A 22,357-nucleotide genomic window follows, 5' to 3' on the forward strand; every position below is an offset into this window, starting at 1 on the left:
CAAGTTTTCTTTTTTAATCAACACAATCATTTACAACCGTTGACCAGAAAGAATCGTCGAAATTCGACGTCCCCCACAAACGCCACGCTCACTCGCTTTTCAGGGCAACAAAAGTACTTCTTTTTAAAAACGATGAGTTGTACTTACCGTGTACGCTCTGGACGGTCCAGTTGCAAGCAGAAAATAAAAATATTTCTCTTGTTAGTCGTATGTTACCATCCGCCGTGTCTTTGTCAACATCGCCGCCATTTTCCTACTTCCTGCTGCGAGCCACGCCCACGGATTTAAATTTGGGCGGAAGCTCTTTCCATTGGCGTCGTTTTCGCGTATAGCAAATCCGATTGGTTGGGAAGGGTGCACGGTTATGCAGCCGAGGGGTCCTGTGATCGGTGGGATGTAAAGTAGGCGTCGACGTCACGTCCGCGTCACGTGACCACGACGTGGCAGACGTCATATAGCAACCGCTGTTTTGTTTAGTAGACTTACAGTTGTTATGCATTGACATAATGGCGCACACACCAAATAGATTTAAATAAATTAAATAATTCTTCTGCCCACTCTCTTTTAAACAAGTTAACTCTCCCCGCGGATTTGAATTCCGGCGAAAGTTACGCCCATCGACGTCACGTATGTCACGTGACCACGACGTGGCAGATGTCATATAGCAACCGCTGTTTTGTTTAGTAGATTTACAGTTGTTATGCATTGGCATAATGGTGTGCACTCAAAATAGATTTAAATAAATTAAATATTTCTTCTGCCTACTCCCTTTTAAACAAGTTAACTCTGCCCACGTCCATTGACGTCTTGTCTGCGTCACGTGACCACGACGTAGCGACGTCATATAGTAACCGCTGTTTTGACCAGTAGACTTAGTTATTATGCGTTGACATAATGGCGCACTGGTTAGCATGGCCACCTCTTAAGCATGATGATGCGGGTTCGACGCCTGATCAATGTTAGCATGGAGTGAGCTGAAGTGCATGGCGCTGAAGATTTGAATCTTTGAAATGCGCTGAGGTCTGACATATCAGGCAGAATGGTTTGCCATCACGTTCAACAAAAAATAGAAACTTTCCCACTCTGATTAAAACGTCCTGTGTTCATCTACGTATTTTCGTTTTGCTGTGCATCTTTTCCCTGCCATTTCGAGAGCCCAATTGACACTCATAGTTTAAAGAAATGTGTTTGCCCATCCTACTTTGTGGAATTTCACCACATGCGCTTTTGACCAAAATACCAAATTGAACTCAAGTGAAGCCAACACGCACAACCCCCCCCCCCCCCCCCCACACACACACACAAATGTTGATATGAACATAAAAGAGCCGCATGCGGTTCGGGAGTTGCGGCTTGGCCAAACCTGTACTATACAACTTTATTTGTATAAAATTTTCACAACAGCTGTCACACAAACAAAGCGGGAAAAACCGAAGACGTGCGTGTTCCGCCCACGCTGGATTTATTTGCACCTTTGAAAAGACACCGTATTGCCGCAGATGTGGCAAAGAGTACTTTTGGGCATCTGAGACGGAAGGATGTCCAAAGCATCACGTCACCTGCTCTGGTAGGCATGGTGGTGGGACGTTGAGGTCAACCGCTTTGGGGTTGGCTGAATCTTTGATCGCAGGATGCCACACACTTGAAGACAGAAGCAGAAAATCAGAGCTAAATGCAAAATGTACTCACCGGTGACTCCAAATTTTTTCCCCCCTGAAGAAACAGCTGGACGGGTGGCCCCGGCTGGCCAGTGGGACTCTTGTTATTCTGACCCTTTTTAGTGCGCGTTTGGGGCAACAACCGTTTTTTGTGGCGCTCTCTTCTGGTTCAAAAGTGCCCTGCATGTGAATTTGCTTTTCCTGCCTTCTGATTGGATGAGCGCCGGTGTGACGCGGTGCCTCTGTCACCGTGGCGGGGGGTATACGTTGGCATCGGAGCGTCTGCCAACGTCTGAGACCGGCTGGCAGTGTATCGGAGGTGTCGAGTGCGGTGCCGCTGGAGCTCACTCACCAGCTGGTGTTAGGGCCACAGAATGAAGGCCAAGGAGAAGAATATAAAGAGAAACAGAAACTTCTCCTCCAATTGTTTGATTTGTCTCTTCTGAGCTTCGATGAATTCTTTCAGCTCTTTGTTCCTCTAGGACGGACAAATGGAAAGTGGCATTCAAAAGCCAGTAAGCGTGCAAGTAAGTGCCGGGCTGGCTTTGGGCCCTTACCTGTTGCGCGCTGTGCAGCAGATCCATTCTCTCTTGGAGGATGCAAGCGTCGCGCTCCCTCAACTCGCACATCAGGGCTCGCTTCCATTGGTCCACGGCGCTCCTAAGCTCTTCTCTCTGATCCGCCGTCAGCACGTCATTCACGCCAGCGTGGCTGGCTTTTTCGCCGTCCGTGGCGGGGCAGTCCCGCTGCGGTAGCGCCTCGTACAACATGGCCTCCAGCTCCAGGATCCTCTGGGCCGCAATCCTCGTCCATCAGTGGTCCGGCGGGAGATTTGAGGGCGGCTTACCTTATGAGCCTGGTCCATGGAACACTTCCTGAAGTCCAACTCTTCATCCAGGTAGCCCTTCTGCTTGCAGAACATATCCTAGCACAGCTCAAGGTCAGAATTGTTGGGGCACATTGCCGGAGTTCCCCTTGGCTGATGTCGCGTGTCTGTCTACCTTCTCACTTTCAATGTCCAACATCTTCTGTTGAAGTGCTGACTTGGTCACTTTGATGTATTCTAACCACTGAGGAAAGGCTGCTGTCACATAAGCAGAATGCGAGAGCGTGCGTGGACGTGCGCGTTACCTTCTCGGCTAGGGTGAGAAGGGTCCTGGCGTGAATCACGACCACCTGCTCCTCGTTGGTGAGATTCTGCAAGAGCCCAAAGGCACAGCGTCAACAAGCTTCTTTCAGCGCAAAGCCTTCCAAAAGTCACATTTGAGCCGCCGAGTCTCGTGGAGTGCGAACATAAGGAGTTCGACATACACTTACGGCGTTATAGCCCAGGATGTCCAGCTTCTTCATCAGATCACTGATGACGATGTCCGGGGGAAAGGCGCAAGGAGCAATGTAAGGTGTTCTGGGACCTCGGGTTAAGGTTAGGGTTGCGAGGGACGGCTTACGTACGCTCACGCCCTCGGCCTCGCAGTAGATCTGCAAAGGGCTGAGGCCGTCTGGGAAACGGACTTGCAGACACTTCAAGACGGGGGAGCGCCACTCCCTCTCCTGAAAGGCAGAGGCATGCATCCGTCCGTCCGTCCGTCCGTCCGTCACATCTCTGGCCTCAACACGCTTGTGCGAGTCTTCCCACCTCCAGCTCCAGGATGCGGAACTCAAGCAGTTCGTTTTGGTCTCGGATATCCTGGATGTGCTCTTTCAGACGCGCTTCTTCCGCCTCCATCCGCCTGACCTGAAAAGACAGTCAGACCTCATCTGCGGGGCTTCCCGACAGGTGTGACGCCAAGCGACTCCGCCCAGCGCCTTTCTTTCCGTCACCTTTTCCGCCAACTGCTGATTGCTCTGACGCAGCAGCTGCTTCTCCTCCACCCACTTGACATTCTAGAAGAGACAAACGCGTGGACAGCTTTGGAATGTTGTGTCATTTTCATCCACAAATTCTTTGGTTGACTGGAAAATGACATTTGCTTTTCTCCGCATTTTCCCAGCCACGTTCGGGGGGGGGTGGGGGGGGGGGGGGTTGGTCCAGTAATGCCAGACGGATGAGTGACTGAAGAATGTAGCTATTTTGTCTGAGAAAAAGGTGTGCTCATTGATGAGCTTACCTGTCCTTGTTGCTTCAGCGCTGACTCCAGATCTGCTACTCTGCTTTGATAGTGACCCATTTCTACCATCAGCTTTTCTCTGGTCTGAAAGGAGGAGGAGGGAGGCTCCTCCTCCTCCTTTCAGACCAGAGAACACCCGAGGCTGGGTGAGAACGGGGAGGCTGCGACCCGGCCGGGGGTTGCGGGAAGGGGCGCCACCTTGATCTCCTTCTCGGCGTCGTAGTCCCCTTCGCTGGTCTGGGCTAGCAGAGCGTAGGCTCGTTGCAGCGCTTGATATTCTTGCGTCAGCTGGCGGTAGCGAAGCTCCGCCTCTTCATGCACACACCAATGCAACACAGCACTAGTACCAGAATCAGTCAGACCGGCGACAAAGCACCCGCGACGCAAAGACGAGTCCGATTCCAGGCTGAAGAGGAATGTTTGGTGCCAATACGCTGGCAGAAATGGCGGGCTACCTCTTCGGGTTCCGTGTCGGGGGTTCTGTCGGTGTGAAAAGACAAGGACGATCCGTCCGAGTCCACCAACACGTCTTCGTCGTAGCCGTAAAATGTTTCGATGACCTGCGGGCGCGGAAGCAAACATCTCTCTGAACAAACTGAAGCGACACCTCACGATGAATCGACGAGAGGAACGATAGCGAGAAAAAGGCCATTTCATCTTGCGCAACACCAAGCAGCCGCAAACAAACAGACTCACCTTGCAGGACCTCACGCTTTGTTCCTCCTCAGAGATTCTCGACGTCGGTATCGTAGCAGCAAATCTCTCTCCTGTCGACACAAATAATCCGCCTTTGAGATTCTTTGGATGCAAAGGGAACGAACGGCTCCGGCGCAGAAACAAACGCGACTCACAATGACATTTCTGACATGAGCTCCTGTCTCCAGAGCCTGAAAAACACATCACCGGCGATGATTGGAGGGACGCTCGTCTTTTCCAAAAGTGACAACTACAGGGTGTGTCAGGGTTTTCCAGATTATCTTTATCGTATCATTGTGTTGCTTTGACTTTGACTGCGACCTGTAATAAATAATATTATTTATCCCCTATTTATCCCTATCGCTTATCCCTTCCTACACAAAGTTGTAAAACACCCCTTGCTATGTTTTGACTAGAGGTCAAGGGCTTCCTCTATTCAATCCACTCTTACACCCACCCTGTTTCTCTTAATTAAAATGCTCGTGCAGGAGCCGAGAGTCAGACTTCATTCGTACAACGGATGGACTCTCCACCTGCAGGTGTCCAAAAGAACTTACTTGTCTCCCGTGTGGTTCTTGCAAAATAAGTTGGAGCGAGCGCAACTCTAACAGGGTGCATTTTGCCACTAGCTGCCTACGGACAATGACGTCGCGCTCGCGGCTCATGGTTGACGGGCTGAGCAGCCGGGCAAGTCCGTCGTTTTCAGCGCACAGCGAGTGGCAAAGGCGCTGACAAAACGGGAGCTTTGAGCTGCTGAAAACGGCAAAACAAGTCTAAAGCGTGTTCAAACGCGTGCGCACAATGCTCCTGCTTGAAAGGTCGGAATTTAAGGGGCCAATTTTTTGGATGGCGGCCGCCGGCCAAGCTTTGGACGGAAAAGGTTTCCTGGCGACAGCGAGCGAGCGCGGCGCTGCCGTACGTGCACCGAGTCGCCTGCCTGAAGACCTTGGACAAGTCGTCGATGATGTGCCGCTGCTCCACAACTTGAAGGAACTCCATTTCACCGTCCTGCTGGCCGCAACCGCGGTCCAGGTCATTGAGCGAACTAGGCCTTCTCTGTGGAACACAAATGCAGTGGACTCTGTTGGCACGCCGCCGTTGTCCGCGTCGACTTACCAAGCTTGCCATCTCCTCGTTCTCCTGGGTGACAAAGCGCACTTTGTTTTCAAGGCGACACAGCACCAGCGAGAGTTCTTCATTCTTCCTGCTCAGGCGTTTGTTTTTGTACAGGAGTGGCAGAAACTGGCTTTCTGTTTCTCTCAGTCGCTTTAGCTGCAAGCATGAAGTGCGGGATGTGAAAGACGCACAACACGCGGGCCAGAACGTATCCATTCCTTTTGCATCGGTTTGAACGGAATCGTGGCTTTGGCTCCCAATAAAAGACATCTACCAGGCAACCGACTCGCCGCGCCGCTCAACTAATAAGCAAGCGCAATGGGTGCCTCGCTGGATGGCGCGCATCAAACGTAGCGCAAACCTTCAAGCGTGCCGTCAATAAATTACCAGTTCATTGCGCTCTTCAGAAAGCAGGGCGTTTCGATCCTCCAGTTTCCTGATGACTGCGCTGAGCTCAGCGATTTTCAGATGAAACCGTCGCGTGTCCCGATCCTCCTGAGACTGAAAACGCCCCGCAACACACACACACAAGCACTCGTTCAAAGTTCAAAACTGTTTTTGTGCTACCTTCCTCCAGCAACGAACTAAGTCATGCGTACTGCAAGTGTGTGATGAGGTGGCTTACGCAATAAAGAGGATTGCTAGTAGCGGCGTTGACCCCACTTCCAGGGTAGTTTAGGCCCGCCCTTTGGGAATCCCTCAGGGCAGCGATCTGCTGCTCGGCAGCCTGAGTCTGCAGCTGAAGGCGGTGGACGTGGCCGGCCCCAGGGCTTCATCCAAAACACTAACCGCTCTGTCTTTCAGCTTGATCTCATCCGTCTGGATGTACAAACGGGGAGCGCTCAGGCAGGCGGGCAAACTCATTTGCCAGAATTGTGACAAAAACAAAGAGAGCAACCGGCCAATTTTTTTCTTGAATCGACTAGAACACCTTTGCTGTGACAAAAGCGAAGCGAGCAACCGGACATTTTCTTCTTGTGAAATAGAATAGAATAGAATGCCTTAGGTGTCATTGCACTGCAGGTATACAACGAAATTGGGAACATAGCCACGCACCGCGCATCTGATCAGTCCTACCAGTCGGCGGATCTCCCTCTCGCAGTCTCTCTTGGTTCGGCTCAGCTCCTCCCGATGCTGGTGATGAGCCGATCGGAGCTCGGCCGCTCGGGACTGCCAGGCCTGCTGGGCCGCTGCCAGGGCTTCTTCCGCGCTCCTGGTGGAGGCGACACCGCTCGGTCTCCCGACACCGCCGCGTCTCCTCCACCTCCGCCAGCAAAGCGCCCCCCCTCCTCACCTGAGCAGACATTGCGCCACACCGGGCCGTTGAGACCGCAACGGAGCGCCGCGACGCTTACTGGGGACAAGCTACACAATACGGTAGCGGCCGCATCGAAGCCCGACGTGGCGTGCGGATAGTCAGACACGGATAGAGCGGATCACCTTGTCCATGGAGCCGTCCCTCAGGCTGAGGACCAAGGCATTCAGTCGCTGGATCTCTCCATCTTTGATTTTGATCACTCTCATCAGCTCCATTTCATGCTGCCGCAGTAATGTCTCCCTGGTAATGGCTAACTCTTTCTGCTTCTCCTCATGGAGTTTGCTTTTGAGTTCCGTCATGGCGGCGGTGGCACGGTGGTGCTCCGCCCGCAGGTCCTGACTTCTCTCTCTCTCCAGACAGCTGACCTGACATGACTTAGACTTAGACTTAGACAAACTTTATTGTCATCTTGTCTGCACATGGTGCATACAAAACGAAATTCCGTTGCATACGTCTTACAACAAAGTAGTGATATTGCAGTTGAATAGAAGTAACATATCCTATGAATATATATATATATACATATATACTATATATATATATATATATATATATATTAAAAATAAGTGCAGCAGTGATAATTATGCAATAGTGCAAGTAGGCAAAACAGTATTCAAGAGTGTGCAGAGGAATGCTAAACCATGTATTAAACTTCTATTTAAAGGGTTTATACAAGTTCAGTAAAGTTGGTAGTGCGAGATAGTGCAAGATAGAGGTCCGTAGTGTCATAAAGTACAGTTCTGTGAATGTGTGATGCAGAGTTCAGTTTAGAGCTCAACAGTTCTAGTGTTCAACAGTCTGATGACAGCAGGGAAAAAGCTGTTGCAGAACCTGGTGGACCTGCAGCGGATGCTGCAAACCTCTTCCCAGAGGGCAGCAGGGAGAACAGTCCATGGTGGGGGTGTGATGGGTCATTGATGATGTTACGGGCACGGGACATGCAGCGCTGAGATGAAATGTCCTGAATGGAGGGAAGAGGAGCCCCTATGATCCTCTCTGCTGTCCTCACCACTCTCCTCACGTTCTTCCAATCGGAGGCGGTGCAGCCTCCACACCACACAGAGAGACAGCTTGTCAGAATGCTCTCTATGGTGCTCCTGTAGAACGTCCTCATGATGGGTGGGGGCAGGTGGGCTCTCCTCATCCTCCGCAGGAAGTACAAGCGCTTCTGTGCCCTCTTGACCAGTGCCGTAGTGTTCATAGTCCAGGTGAGGTCTTCTGTGATGTGGACCCCCAGGAATTTGGTGGTGCTGACCACCTCCACAGCTGAGCTGTTGATGATCAGTGGAGCGTGGTGAGGCTGTTTTTTCCTGAAGTCGACGATGATCTCCTTCATCTTCTCCTCATTCAGGATCAGGCTGTTTTCTCTGCACCAGGCCACCAGCTGCTCCACCTCCTCTCTGTAGTCCAGGTCGTTGTTGTCTCTGATGAGCCCCACCACCGTTGTGTCGTCTGCTGACTTCACGATGTGATTGGTGGTGAACCTGAGGACGCAGTCGTGTGTCATCAGGGTGCACAGCAGGGGGCTCAGGACGCAGCCCTGAAGGGAGCCTGTGCTGAGGGTGATGACATCAGAGGTGTTCTGTCCGACCCGGACTGACTGAGGTCTGTTGGTGAGGAAGTCTAGCAGCCAGTTGCGAAGGGGGGTGTTGAAGCCCAGGTGTTCCAATTTTCCTACCAGATGCTGTGGGATGATGGTGTTAAACGCTGAGCTGAAGTCCAGGAACAGCCTCCGCACATGGGTGTTCTTCTCCTCCAGGTGAGCCAGGCTCAGGTGAAGAACGGAGGAGATGGCGTCCTGAGTGGAGCGGTTTTGCCGGTCGGCAAACTGGAACGGGTCAAATAATAGGGGGAGTCTGGAAACGATGTGACCTTTAAGCAGCCTTTCGAAGCACTTCATCATAACCGGAGTCAGTGCAACAGGCCGGTAATCATTAAATGAGGTGATTTGAGGTTTCTTCGGCACCGGAATGATGGAGGCAGTCTTAAAGCACGCCGGCACTGTGGCTTGGCCCAGCGAGGTGTTAAAAATGTCTGTGATGACCCCAGCCAGATGACTTGCACATTCCCTGAACACACGCCCAGGAATGTTGTCGGGGCCAGGGGCCTTACAGGGGTTGACTCTCCTCAGGGTCTTCAACACATCGGCGGAGTCAAGGCAGAGTACCTCCTCTTCCTGATGGGGGACAGTTTTAACTGCTGGAGTGCCGTTTAGTGCCTCGAACCTCCCAAAGAAGTTATTTAGACCATTTAGAAAGTCAACATCAACTACACCCACCGGGGGGGGGGGGAGGGTGAGTTGTAGTCTGTAATCGCCCGTATGCCTTGCCACATACTCCTGATGTTTTTGACGTCGTGGAAACGATCCTGAAATTTTCGACTGCGGTCTCGCTTCGCTATCCTGATGGCACGGTTCAAGTTGGCTCTCGCTGTCCTCAGTGTCTCCTTGTCGCCAGACTTGAAGGCAGAGTTCCGCGCTCGTAGCGTTTGACGTACCTCCTCAGTCATCCAGGGTCGTTGGTTGCCCCGGGTGATGATATTCTTAGTGGTGCTGACGTCCTCGGTGCATTTGTTGATGTAGGCTGACACAGTCATGGCACACGCATGTCTAATCTACATCGGGAAAACTGGGAGGGAGGGAGGCAGGCAGGGAGGCAGGCAGGGAGGCAGGCAGGGAGGCAGGCAGTGTCTGTCTGTTGAGGTTTTCACCTTGTTCTTCTCCTGCTGAAGTTCTAACTGGACGTCCATCAGTTTGGTTCTCAGCTCGTCATTGGCGGCCTGAAGGGCGTCCGTTCGCTCCGCCTTGGCCCGCCCTGCCGGAGCTCGTTTGGACATCTCTTACTCGAGTCTCGCCCGGTCGTCAGTCAGAGATCACAACATTTGTACCTGGAGAGCACAAACGCAGCGCTGTTTTCCACTGGCTTCGAACTCAACTTCAATCGGTACCGTAACTTACAACATCATAAACATAGAACTAGCTTGACTTATTCATTGAATAAATGCATTTGGTTCTTCAAAACTGCATCACGCAACATAGCGTGACCGAGACGGCCGTTATCCACCTGCGTGAAGTTATTTGGTGAAATGAGATGTTTAAGACACCATCGTTCTGTCTCTATGTAGATGAAGGGAAATAATCGATTGCTGAAGGTCCAAAGGTGTTGTGATAAACAAATAAACATATTAGTGATTAGTGACATATTTGTGATAAACATATTAGGCAGGATAATCACATATGTTAACGTGACTGTCCACACTGTATTTATTTATGGTTATTTGTTAAATCGAGTACTGTTAGACATGAAATAGGAAGTGTTTAACATAAATGGAAGACGAAAGGGGTACTCACCATTGTAGCTCCTGCTGGTCAATGATACGAGCCTCTTCTTGCAGTGGAAAACATACAGCCAACAAACACCGTGGAACCTAAAGGAATGAAATTAAACATTAACATTTAGCCTCAACCAACATTCACAGATACAACGCAACGCAAACTACACAAACGTAAATCTTTTTAAACACAATGAGTTGTACTTACCGTGTACGCTCTAGACGGTCCACTTGCAAGCAGAAAATAAAGATATTTCTGTTGATAATCGTCGTGTTTGTATCCGGTGTCTCGCTCAAGGCCATTGCGCCCACAGATTTGAATTTTGGCGAGAGTTCAGCCTATTGACGTCATTTCCGCGGTGTAATACCCGCATATCTGAAACGGCAAAGTTAAGAGTAGCGTTAAATAAAGTTTTTAGTCAACGCAATAATTTACAACCGTTGACCAGTCGAAATAATCGTCGAAATTTGGCGTCTGTGGCTGGAAGCAGACGCCGAGTTCGACATTCCTCCCAAACGCCACACTCCCTCGCTTTTCAGGGCTAAAAAAAAAACAGTTGTAATTACCTTGTACGCTCTAGACGGTCAAGTTGCAAGCTGAAAACAAAAATATTTGCCTTGTTAGTCATCGTGTTACTAACCGCTGTGTCTTGTTTGCCATAATTGCCGCTTTCCTACTTCCTGTTGCAAGCCACGCCCACGGATTATAATTTTGCCGTGAGTTCCGCCTATTGACGTCATGTCCGCGTCACATGACTGCGACGTAATATTATCTAAAACTGTTTGTGCGGTATTGTGTTGTTCTGTGCGGTATTGTGTTATTCTGTGCGGCGTCGTGTTGTTCTGTGCGGCGTCGTGTTGTTCAGTGCGACGTCGTGTTGTTCAGTGCGGCATGGTGTTGTTCAGTACGGCATGGTGTTGTTCAGTGCGGCATGGTGTTGTTCAGTGCGGCATAATGTTGTTCAGTGCGGCATAATGTTGTTCAGTGCGGCATGGTGTTGTTCAGTGCGGCATGGTGTTGTTCAGTGCGGCATGGTGTTGTTCAGTGCGGCATAATGTTGTTCAGTGCGCCATAATGTTGTTCAGTGCGGCATGGTGTTGTTCAGTGCGGGATGGTGTTGTTCAGTGCAGGATGGTGTTGTTCAGTGCGGCATGGTGTTGTTCAATGCGGCATGGTGTTGTTCAGTGCGGGATGGTGTTGTTCAGTGCGGCATGGTGTTGTTCAGTGCGGCATAATGTTGTTCAGTGCGGCATGGTGTTGTTCAGTGCGGCATGGTGTTGTTCAGTGCGGCATGGTGTTGTTCAGTGCGGCATGGTGTTGTCCAGTGCGGAATGGTGTTCTTCAGTGCGGCATGGTGTTGTTCAGTCCGGGATGGTGTTGTTCAATGCGGGATCGTGTTGTTCAGTGCGGGGTGGTGTTGTTCAGTGCGGGATGGTGTTGTTCAGTGCGGCATGGTGTTGTTCAATGCGGCATGGTGTTGTTCAGTGCGGGATGGTGTTGTTCATTGCGGCATGGTGTTGTTCAGTGCGACATAATGTTGTTCAGTGCGGCATGGTGTTGTTCAGTGCGGCATAATGTTGTTCAGTGCGGCATGGTGTTGTTCAGTGCGGCATGGTGTTGTTCAGTGCGGCATGGTGTTGTTCAGTGCGGCATGGTGTTGTTCAGTGCAGGATGGTGTTGTTCAGTGCGGCATGGTGTTGTTCAATGCGGCATGGTGTTGTTCAGTGCGGGATGGTGTTGTTCAGTGCGGCATGGTGTTGTTCAGTGCGGCATAATGTTGTTCAGTGCGGCATGGTGTTGTTCAGTGCGGCATGGTGTTGTTCAGTGCGGCATGGTGTTGTTCAGTGCGGCATGGTGTTGTTCAGTGCGGCATGGTGTTGTTCAGTGCGGAATGGTGTTGTTCAGTGCGGCATGGTGTTGTTCAGTGCGGGATGGTGTTGTTCAATGCGGGATCGTGTTGTTCAGTGCGGGGTGGTGTTGTTCAGTGCGGGATGGTGTTGTTCAGTGCAGGATGGTGTTGTTCAGTCCGGCATGGTGTTGTTCAATGCAGGATCGTGTTGTTCAGTGCAGCATAATGTTGTTCAGTGCAGCATGGTGTTGTTCAGTGCGGCATGGTGTTGTTCAATGCGGCATGGTGTTGTTCAGTGCGGGATGGTGTTGTTCAGTGCGGCATGGTGTTGTTCAGTGCGGCATGATGTTGTTCAGTGCGGCATGGTGTTGTTCAGTGCGGCATGGTGTTGTTCAGTGCGGCATGGTGTTGTTCAGTGCGGCATGGTGTTGTTCAGTGCGGAATGGTGTTGTTCAGTGCGGCATGGTGTTGTTCAGTCCGGGATGGTGTTGTTCAATGCGGGATCGTGTTGTTCAGTGCGGGGTGGTGTTGTTCAGTGCGGGATGGTGTTGTTCAGTGCGGCATGGTGTTGTTCAATGCGGCATGGTGTTGTTCAGTGCGGGATGGTGTTGTTCATTGCGGCATGGTGTTGTTCAGTGCGGCATGGTGTTGTTCAGTGCGGCATGGTGTTGTTCAGTGCGGCATGGTGTTGTTCAGTGCGGCATGGTGTTGTTCAGTGCGGCATAATGTTGTTCAGTGCGGCATGGTGTTGTTCAGTGTGGAAAGGTGTTGTTCAGTGCAGGATGGTGTTGTTCAGTGCGGCATGGTGTTGTTCAATGCAGGATCGTGTTGTTCAGTGCAGCATAATGTTGTTCAGTGCAGCATGGTGTTGTTCAGTGCGGCATGGTGTTGTTCAATGCGGCATGGTGTTGTTCACTGCGGGATGGTGTTGTTCAATGCGGGATCGTGTTTTTCAGTGCGGCATAATGTTGTTCAGTGCAGCATGGTGTTGTTCAGTGCGGCATGGTGTTGTTCAGTGCGACATAATGTTGTTTAGTGCGGCATAATGTTGTTCAGTGCGGCATAATGTTGTTCAGTGCGGCATGGTGTTGTTCAGTGCGGCATGGTGTTGTTCAGTGCGGCATGGTGTTGTTCAGTGCAGGATGGTGTTGTTCAGTGCGGCATGGTGTTGTTCAATGCGGCATGGTGTTCAGTGCGGGATGGTGTTGTTCAGTGCAGGATGGTGTTGTTCAGTGCGGCATGGTGTTGTTCAGTGCGGAATGGTGTTGTTCAGTGCGGCATGGTGTTGTTCAGTGCGGCATGGTGTTGTTCAGTGCAGGATGGTGTTGTTCAATGCGGGATCGTGTTGTTCAGTGCGGCATGGTGTTGTTCAGTGCGGCATGGTGTTGTTCAGTGCAGGATGGTGTTGTTCAGTGCGGCATGGTGTTGTTCAATGCGGCATGGTGTTGTTCAGTGCGGGATGGTGTTGTTCAGTGCGGCATGGTGTTGTTCAGTGCGGCATAATGTTGTTCAGTGCGGCATGGTGTTGTTCAGTGCGGCATGGTGTTGTTCAGTGCGGCATGGTGTTGTTCAGTGCGGCATGGTGTTGTTCAGTGCGGAATGGTGTTGTTCAGTGCGGCATGGTGTTGTTCAGTGCGGGATGGTGTTGTTAGATGCGGGATCGTGTTGTTCAGTGCGGGGTGGTGTTGTTCAGTGCAGGATGGTGTTGTTCAGTGCAGGATGGTGTTGTTCAGTGCGGCATGGTGTTGTTCAATGCAGGATCGTGTTGTTCAGTACAGCATAATGTTGTTCAGTGCAGCATGGTGTTGTTCAGTGCGGCATGGTGTTGTTCAATGCGGCATGGTGTTGTTCAGTGCGGGATGGTGTTGTTCAGTGCGGCATGGTGTTTTTCAGTGCGGCATAATGTTGTTCAGTGCGGCATGGTGTTGTTCAGTGCGGCATGGTGTTGTTCAGTGCGACATAATGTTGTTCAGTGCGGCATAATGTTGTTCAGTGCGGCATGGTGTTGTTCAGTGCGGCATGGTGTTGTTCAGTGCGGCATGGTGTTGTTCAGTGCGGCATGGTGTTGTTCAGTGCAGGATGGTGTTGTTCAGTGCAGGATGGTGTTGTTCAATGCGGCATGGTGTTGTTCAGTGCGGGATGGTGTTGTTCAGTGCAGGATGGTGTTGTTCAGTGCGGCATAGTGTTGTTCAGTGCGGCATGGTGTTGTTCAGTGCGGCATGGTGTTGTTCAGTGCGGCATGGTGTTGTTCAGTGCAGGATGGTGTTGTTCAATGCGGGATGGTGTTGTTCAGTGCGGGATGGTGTTGTTCAGTGCAGGATGGTGTTGTTCAGTGCGGCATGGTGTTGTTCAATGCAGGATCGTGTTGTTCAGTGCAGCATAATGTTGTTCAGTGCAGCATGGTGTTGTTCAGTGCGGCATGGTGTTGTTCAGTGCGGCATGGTGTTGTTCAGTGCAGGATGGTGTTGTTCAGTGCGGCATGGTGTTGTTCAATGCAGGATCGTGTTGTTCAGTGCAGCATAATGTTGTTCAGTGCAGCATGGTGTTGTTCAGTGCAGGATGGTGTTGTTCAATGCGGGATGGTGTTGTTCAGTGCGGGATGGTGTTGTTCAGTGCAGGATGGTGTTGTTCAGTGCGGCATGGTGTTGTTCAATGCAGGATCGTGTTGTTCAGTGCAGCATAATGTTGTTCAGTGCAGCATGGTGTTGTTCAGTGCGGCATGGTGTTGTTCAATGTGGCATGGTGTTGTTCAGTGCGGGATGGTGTTGTTCAGTGCGGCATGGTGTTTTTCAGTGCGGCATAATGTTGTTCAGTGCGGCATGGTGTTGTTCAGTGCGGCATGGTGTTGTTCAGTGCGACATAATGTTGTTCAGTGCGGCATAATGTTGTTCAGTGCGGCATGGTGTTGTTCAGTGCGGCATGGTGTTGTTCAGTGCGGCATGGTGTTGTTCAGTGCGGCATGGTGTTGTTCAGTGCAGGATGGTGTTGTTCAGTGCAGGATGGTGTTCAATGCGGCATGGTGTTGTTCAGTGCGGGATGGTGTTGTTCAGTGCAGGATGGTGTTGTTCAGTGCGGCATGGTGTTGTTCAGTGCGGAATGGTGTTGTTCAGTGCGGCATGGTGTTGTTCAGTGCGGCATGGTGTTGTTCAGTGCAGGATGGTGTTGTTCAGTGCGGGATGGTGTTGTTCAGTGCAGGATGGTGTTGTTCAGTGCGGCATGGTGTTGTTCAATGCGGCATGGTGTTGTTCAGTTCGGGATGGTGTTGTTCAGTGCGGCATGGTGTTGTTCAGTGCGGCATGGTGTTGTTCAGTGCGGCATGGTGTTGTTCAGTGCGGCATGGTGTTGTTCAGTGCAGCATAATGTTGTTCAGTGCGGCATGGTGTTGTTCAGTGCGGCATGGTGTTGTTCAGTGCGGCATGGTGTTGTTCAGTGCGGCATGGTGTTGTTCAGTGCGGGATGGTGTTCAATGCGGGATCGTGTTGTTCAGTGCGGCATGGTGTTGTTCAGTGCGGCATGGTGTTGTTCAGTGCGGCATGGTGTTGTTCATTTCGGCATAATGTTGTTCAGTGCGGCATAATGTTGTTTAGTGCGGCATGGTGTTGTTCAGTGCGGGATGGTGTTGTTCAGTGCGTTATAATGTTCAGTGCGGCATGGTGTTGTTCAGTGCGGCATGGTGTTGTTCAGTGCGGCATGGTGTTGTTCAGTGCGGCATAATGTTGTTCAGTGCGGCATAATGTTGTTCAGTGCGGCATGGTGTTGTTCAGTGCGGGATGGTGTTGTTCAGTGCGGGATGGTGTTGTTCAGTGCGGCATGGTGTTCAATGCGGAATGGTGTTGTTCAGTGCAGGATGGTGTTGTTCAGTGCGGCATGGTGTTGTTCAGTGCGGCATAATGTTGTTCAGTGCGGCATGGTGTTGTTCAGTGCGGCATGGTGTTGTTCAGTGCGGCATGGTGTTGTTCAGTGCGGCATGGTGTTGTTCAGTGCGGCATAATGTTGTTCAGTGCGGCATGGTGTTGTTCAGTGCGGCATGGTGTTGTTCAGTGCGGCATAATGTTCAGTGCGGCATAATGTTGTTCAGTGCGGCATGGTGTTGTTCAGTGCGGGATGGTGTTGTTCAGTGCAGGATGGTGTTGTTCAGTGCGGCATGGTGTTCAGTGCGGGATGGTGTCTTTCAGTGCGGCATGGTGTCGTTCAGTGCGGCATGGTGTCTTTCAGTGCGGCATGGTGTCGTTCAGTGAGGCATGGTGTTGTTCAGTGCGGCATGGATTGTTTAGTGCGGCATGGTGTTGTTCAGTGCGGGATGGTGTTGTTCAGTGTGGCATGGTGTTCAGTGCGGCATGGTGTTGTTCAGTGCGGTATCGTGTTGTTCAGTGCGGTATCGTGTTTCTCAGTGCGGTATCGTGTTGTTCAGTGCAGTATCGTTGTGTTGTTCGTATTGTGTTTAACACTTAGCCTCTAACACTTAGCCTCTAACACTTAGCCTCTAGCATCTAGAAGGTAAATAAATAGGAAGGAAGGACTCACCGGTGACGCCTTCGCCCACGTCCAAGCGTTGTACTTTGTATTTTCATCCTTCTGACAGTGGAAAACATAGCCAACAAACACCGTGGAACCTAAACGAATAAAAGAAAACCTCATCATTTGGCCACAACCAACATTCACAGATACAACACAATGTGACGTGCGGGGTTGAGGTTAAAGGTTGAGTGAAGGGCCCTCGTTTTAAACTACTTTTTTGAAAAGGATTGGGAACAAGTAAGACGTATTTAATTTATTTAATGGGAAGTAGTAAGAGCTATATAATTTAATCTATGTATTATATTCTATTGTATTGTATTCTGTTGTATTCTTTTGGATTGTATTCACACTAACCCCACTAAAACTTCAGCCCACAAAAACTCGCCTCTGGCGCCTAGCCTCTGGCACTTAGCCTCTAACACTTAGCCTTTAACACTTAGCCTTTAACACTTAGCCTTTAACACTTAGCCTTTAACACTTAGCCTTTAACACTTAGCCTAGAAGGTGAATAAATAGGGTTAAAGGTTGAGTGAAGGGACCTTGTTTTAAACTACTTTTTTGAAAAGGAGTGGGAACAAGTAAGACGTATTTAATTTATTTAATGGGAAGTAGTAAGACTTATTAAATTTATTTAATCTACTTTTCTTCCCAGGCAAAATTTGATGTGCTGCAATTCCAAATTTCCAAAGTGAATGAAGGAATGAAGTCCTTTAAATTATGATTTTGTATAAATACTAGGCATTAACACAAAATCGACGGCACAAAATGGGCAGACTTTACTTGTTTGAAAAGGACTGGTTACAAGACAGACTTTTCTGATTTATTTAATGGGAAGAAGACTTATTTAGTTTATTTAATCTATTTTTGTTCCCTGGCAAAATTGGATTTGCTGAAATTGTATTTTGCCAAATCTTGCCTTGAGACCTGATAGGAAGTATTAAACGCTTAGTTAAATCAATACAAGTTGGTAATAAGAGCGAGTAATGTTGGTTGAACCGATGAATGAAGGTTGAAAGCAATTTAAATTATGACTTTGTATAAATACTAGATATTAACAGAACATCTACTGCGCGAAATGGGCAGAGTTTACTTGTTTGAGAAGGAGTGGCTTATTCAAAACTAAGATTTATTTAATCTGTTTGTTCCCAGGCAAAATTGGATGTGATGCAATTCCAAATTTCACCACATGATGGTGCCCAATTTTGACTTCATAGGACATATTAAACACTTAGCTTGTTATTATGTTCAAGGTAATCAGATTTGTTTATTATTCTAATGGCCTCTTCAAAACTATTCTGGATTACTACTTTGGATCTATTCTACATTACTTGGCAACAACATACTCTGTAACAGATTAGGCAGTATAATCATATCTGTTAACTTGAGAGTGCCCACACTCAATCTACTTATCGTGATGTGTTAAATCAATTACTGTTAGACATTATTTGTCTGATAATCTACCAAATCTTTGAATTGAAGAATTTGTGATTTAATTAATAGCTTGTTGTTATGTTAAGGGTAATCAGACTTGTATATAATTCTAATGGCCTTCTTTTGAAAACTATTCTGAATTACAACTTTGGATCTTATATTACTTTGCAACAATCTACTCCGTGACAGATTAGGCAGTATAATCACATATGTTAACTTCAGTGCCCACACTGTATTTATTTATGGTTATTTGTTAAATCAAGTACTGTTAGACATGAAATAGGAAGTGTTTAACATAAATGTTATGGCTACTCACCATTGTAGCTCGCTCCTGGTCAATGATACGAGCCTCTTCTTGCAGTGGAAAACTTGCAGCCAACAAACACCGTGGAACCTAAAGGAATGAAATTAAACATTAACATTTCGCCTCGACCAATTTTCACACGTACAACGCAACGCGGCTACACTTCTGCTATTACAAACGTAAATCTCCTTAAACACAATGAGTGTTACTTACCGTGTACGCTCTAGACGGTCCAGTTGCAAGCAGAAAATAAAGATATTTCTGTTGATAATCGTCGCTGCTCAGTGGCTCACGGCCATCGCGCCAACAGATTTGAATCGGAGGTTCGGGCAATTACGTCATATCCGCGGCACATGACTGCGACGTAATACCCGCTTATCTGAAACGGCAGTTAAAAGTAGAGTTACATCAAGTTTTCTTGGAACCTAAACGAATGAAAGAAAACTATCATTTGGCCACAACCAACATTCACAGATACAACACAACGTGCGGGGTTGAGGTTAAAGATTGAGTGAAGGGCCCTCGTTTTAAAGTACTGTTTTGAAAAGGAGTGGGAACAAGTAAGACGTATTTAATTTATTTAATGGGAAGTAGTAAGACTTATTAAATTTATTTAATCTACTTTTCTTCCCATGCAAAATTTGATGTGCTGCAATTCCAAATTTCCAAAGTGAATGAAGGAATGAAGTCCTTTAAATTATGATTTTGTATAAATACTAGGCATTAACACAAAATCGACGGCACAAAATGGGCAGACTTTACTTGTTTGAAAAGGACTGGTTACAAGACAGACTTTTTTAATTTATTTAATGGGAAGAAGACTTATTTAGTTTAATTGATCTATTTTTGTTCCCTGCCAAAATTCGATTTGCTGCAATTCCAAATTTCCAAAGTGAATGAAGGAAAGAAGTCGTTTAAATTATGATTTTGTTTAAATACTAGGCATAGACACAAAATCTACGGCACAAAATGGGCAGACTTTACTTGTTTGAAGAGGACTGGTTACAAGACAGACTTTTCTGATTTATTTAATGGGAAGAAGACTTATTTAGTTTATTTAATCTATTTTTGTTCCCTGGCAAAATTGGATTTGCTGAAATTGTATTTTGCCAAATCTTGCCTTGAGACCTGATAGGAAGTATTAAACGCTTAGTTAAATCAATACAAGTTGGTAATAAGAGCGAGTAATGTTGGTTGAACCGATGAATGAAGGTTGAAAGCAATTTAAATTATGACTTTGTATAAATACTAGATATTAACAGAACATCTACTGCGCGAAATGGGCAGAGTTTACTTGTTTGAGAAGGAGTGGCTTATTCAAAACTAAGATTTATTTAATCTGTTTGTTCCCAGGCAAAATTGGATGTGATGCAATTCCAAATTTCACCACATGATGGTGCCCAATTTTGACTTCATAGGACATATTAAACACTTAGCTTGTTATTATGTTCAAGGTAATCAGATTTGTTTATCATTCTAATGGCCTCTTCAAAACTATTCTGGATTACTACTTTGGATCTATTCTACATTACTTGGCAACAACATACTCTGTAACAGATTAGGCAGTATAATCACATATGTTAACTTGAGAGTGCCCACACTCAATCTACTTATCGTGATGTGTTAAATCAATTACTGTTAGACATTATTTGTCTGATAATCTACCAAATCTTTGAATTGAAGAATTTGTGATTCTAATGGCCTTCTTTTGAAAGCTATTCTGAATTACAACTTTGGATCTTATATTACTTTGCAACAATCTACTCCGTGACAGATTAGGCAGTATAATCACATATGTTAACTTCAGTGCCCACACTGTATTTATTTATGGTTATTTGTTAAATCAAGTACTGTTAGACATGAAATAGGAAGTGTTTAACATAAATGTTATGGCTACTCACCATTGTAGCTCGCTCCTGGTCAATGATACGAGCCTCTTCTTGCAGTGGAAAACTTGCAGCCAACAAACACCGTGGAACCTAAAGGAATGAAATTAAACATTAACATTTCGCCTCGACCAATTTTCACACGTACAACGCAACGCGGCTACACTTCTGCTATTACAAACGTAAATCTCCTTAAACACAATGAGTGTTACTTACCGTGTACGCTCTAGACGGTCCAGTTGCAAGCAGAAAATAAAGATATTTCTGTTGATAATCGTCGCTGCTCAGTGGCTCACGGCCATCGCGCCAACAGATTTGAATCGGAGGTTCGGGCAATTACGTCATATCCGCGGCACATGACTGCGACGTAATACCCGCTTATCTGAAACGGCAGTTAAAAGTAGAGTTACATCAAGTTTTCTTGGAACCTAAACGAATGAAAGAAAACTATCATTTGGCCACAACCAACATTCACAGATACAACACAACGTGCGGGGTTGAGGTTAAAGATTGAGTGAAGGGCCCTCGTTTTAAACTACTGTTTTGAAAAGGAGTGGGAACAAGTAAGACGTATTTAATTTATTTAATGGGAAGTAGTAAGACTTATTAAATTTATTTAATCTACTTTTCTTCCCAGGCAAAATTTGATGTGCTGCAATTCCAAATTTCCAAAGTGAATGAAGGAATGAAGTCCTTTAAATTATGATTTTGTATAAATACTAGGCATTAACACAAAATCGACGGCACATAATGGGCAGACTTTACTTGTTTGAAAAGGACTGGTTACAAGACAGACTTTTTTAATTTATTTAATGGGAAGAAGACTTATTTAGTTTAATTGATCTATTTTTGTTCCCTGCCAAAATTCGATTTGCTGCAATTCCAAATTTCCAAAGTGAATGAAGGAAAGAAGTCGTTTAAATTATGATTTTGTTTAAATACTAGGCATAGACACAAAATCTACGGCACAAAATGGGCAGACTTTACTTGTTTGAAGAGGACTGGTTACAAGACAGACTTTTCTGATTTATTTAATGGGAAGAAGACTTATTTAGTTTATTTAATCTATTTTTGTTCCCTGGCAAAATTGGATTTGCTGAAATTGTATTTTGCCAAATCTTGCCTTGAGACCTGATAGGAAGTATTAAACGCTTAGTTAAATCAATACAAGTTGGTAATAAGAGCGAGTAATGTTGGTTGAACCGATGAATGAAGGTTGAAAGCAATTTAAATTATGACTTTGTATAAATACTAGATATTAACAGAACATCTACTGCGCGAAATGGGCAGAGTTTACTTGTTTGAGAAGGAGTGGCTTATTCAAAACTAAGATTTATTTAATCTGTTTGTTCCCAGGCAAAATTGGATGTGATGCAATTCCAAATTTCACCACATGATGGTGCCCAATTTTGACTTCATAGGACATATTAAACACTTAGCTTGTTATCATGTTCAAGGTAATCAGATTTGTTTATCATTCTAATGGCCTCTTCAAAACTATTCTGGATTACTACTTTGGATCTATTCTACATTACTTGGCAACAACATACTCTGTAACAGATTAGGCAGTATAATCACATATGTTAACTTGAGAGTGCCCACACTCAATCTACTTATCGTGATGTGTTAAATCAATTACTGTTAGACATTATTTGTCTGATAATCTACCAAATCTTTGAATTGAAGAATTTGTGATTCTAATGGCCTTCTTTTGAAAGCTATTCTGAATTACAACTTTGGATCTTATATTACTTTGCAACAATCTACTCCGTGACAGATTAGGCAGTATAATCACATATGTTAACTTCAGTGCCCACACTGTATTTATTTATGGTTATTTGTTAAATCAAGTACTGTTAGACATGAAATAGGAAGTGTTTAACATAAATGTTATGGCTACTCACCATTGTAGCTCGCTCCTGGTCAATGATATGAGCCTCTTCTTGCAGTGGAAAACTTGCAGCCAACAAACACCGTGGAACCTAAAGGAATGAAATTAAACATTAACATTTCGCCTCGACCAATTTTCACACGTACAACGCAACGCGGCTACACTTCTGCTATTACAAACGTAAATCTCCTTAAACACAATGAGTGTTACTTACCGTGTACGCTCTAGACGGTCCAGTTGCAAGCAGAAAA

The 22,357-nt window shown here is 47.0% G+C and overlaps 2 protein-coding genes across 8 annotated transcripts; both read right to left on the reverse strand.

Moving 5' to 3' along the window:
• Nucleotides 1-1,346: 1,346 nt before the first annotated feature.
• Nucleotides 1,347-3,516, reverse strand: LOC148380553 (janus kinase and microtubule-interacting protein 3-like). Of its 2 annotated transcripts, XM_088365524.1 has the most exons (8): nucleotides 3,295-3,516; nucleotides 2,976-3,209; nucleotides 2,790-2,855; nucleotides 2,660-2,728; nucleotides 2,506-2,583; nucleotides 2,216-2,449; nucleotides 2,011-2,136; nucleotides 1,347-1,641 (listed from the first exon to the last, which is right to left on the reverse strand). In XM_088365524.1, the coding sequence occupies exons 1-7, from the start codon at nucleotides 3,382-3,384 to the stop codon at nucleotides 2,020-2,022; spliced, it is 888 nt and encodes a 295-aa protein (XP_088221650.1). In that variant the 5' UTR covers nucleotides 3,385-3,516; the 3' UTR covers nucleotides 1,347-1,641; nucleotides 2,011-2,019. The 2 variants fall into 2 exon arrangements, with proteins under 2 accessions (XP_088221650.1, XP_088221649.1); XM_088365523.1 differs by lacking the exon at nucleotides 1,347-1,641 and having other exon boundaries at nucleotides 1,696-2,136.
• A 546-nt stretch (nucleotides 3,517-4,062) lies between these two features.
• On the reverse strand, nucleotides 4,063-22,134 carry LOC148380554 (janus kinase and microtubule-interacting protein 3-like). Of its 6 annotated transcripts, XR_015855243.1 has the most exons (9): nucleotides 22,120-22,134; nucleotides 16,601-16,689; nucleotides 10,794-10,823; nucleotides 10,435-10,602; nucleotides 10,246-10,322; nucleotides 9,606-9,782; nucleotides 4,463-4,533; nucleotides 4,222-4,326; nucleotides 4,063-4,077 (listed from the first exon to the last, which is right to left on the reverse strand). XR_015855243.1 is itself a non-coding variant. In XM_088366160.1 (7 exons), the coding sequence occupies exons 4-7, from the start codon at nucleotides 9,729-9,731 to the stop codon at nucleotides 6,390-6,392; spliced, it is 594 nt and encodes a 197-aa protein (XP_088222286.1). In that variant the 5' UTR covers nucleotides 9,732-9,782; nucleotides 10,246-10,322; nucleotides 10,435-10,602; nucleotides 16,601-16,669; the 3' UTR covers nucleotides 6,375-6,389. The 6 variants fall into 6 exon arrangements, 3 of the variants coding, with proteins under 3 accessions (XP_088222286.1, XP_088222283.1, XP_088222285.1); XM_088366160.1 differs by lacking the exons at nucleotides 4,063-4,077; nucleotides 4,222-4,326; nucleotides 4,463-4,533; nucleotides 10,794-10,823; nucleotides 22,120-22,134 and adding exons at nucleotides 6,375-6,397; nucleotides 6,656-6,872; nucleotides 7,019-7,261 and having other exon boundaries at nucleotides 16,601-16,669; XM_088366157.1 differs by lacking the exons at nucleotides 4,063-4,077; nucleotides 4,222-4,326; nucleotides 4,463-4,533; nucleotides 16,601-16,689; nucleotides 22,120-22,134 and adding exons at nucleotides 6,375-6,397; nucleotides 6,656-6,872; nucleotides 7,019-7,261.
• Nucleotides 22,135-22,357: the final 223 nt, after the last annotated feature.

Source organism: Syngnathus floridae, chromosome 21, assembly GCF_059516105.1.
Source record: "Syngnathus floridae isolate MCC-2025c chromosome 21, RoL_Sflo_1.0, whole genome shotgun sequence".
Lineage (NCBI taxonomy): Eukaryota > Metazoa > Chordata > Actinopteri > Syngnathiformes > Syngnathidae > Syngnathus > Syngnathus floridae.

Bases quoted from the DNA above. Each gene is read 5' to 3' on its own strand.
- LOC148380554 (XM_088366160.1), bottom strand. From the start codon at position 9,731: ATGTCCAAACGAGCTCCGGCAGGGCGGGCCAAGGCGGAGCGAACGGAC. The intron at 7,262-9,605 runs GTGAAAACCTCA...AAGTCATGTCAG, and splicing joins TTCAGCAGGAGAAGAACAAG to GTCAGCTGTCTGGAGAGAGA. The intron at 6,873-7,018 runs GTGATCCGCTCT...ATGTCTGCTCAG, and splicing joins GGGACGGCTCCATGGACAAG to GTGAGGAGGGGGGGCGCTTT.
- LOC148380553 (XM_088365524.1), bottom strand. From the start codon at position 3,384: ATGGAGGCGGAAGAAGCGCGTCTGAAAGAGCACATCCAGGATATCCGA. The intron at 2,729-2,789 runs GTAACGCGCACG...GCCTTTCCTCAG, and splicing joins TTCTCACCCTAGCCGAGAAG to TGGTTAGAATACATCAAAGT. The intron at 2,450-2,505 runs GTAAGCCGCCCT...ATTGCGGCCCAG, and splicing joins CCATGGACCAGGCTCATAAG to AGGATCCTGGAGCTGGAGGC.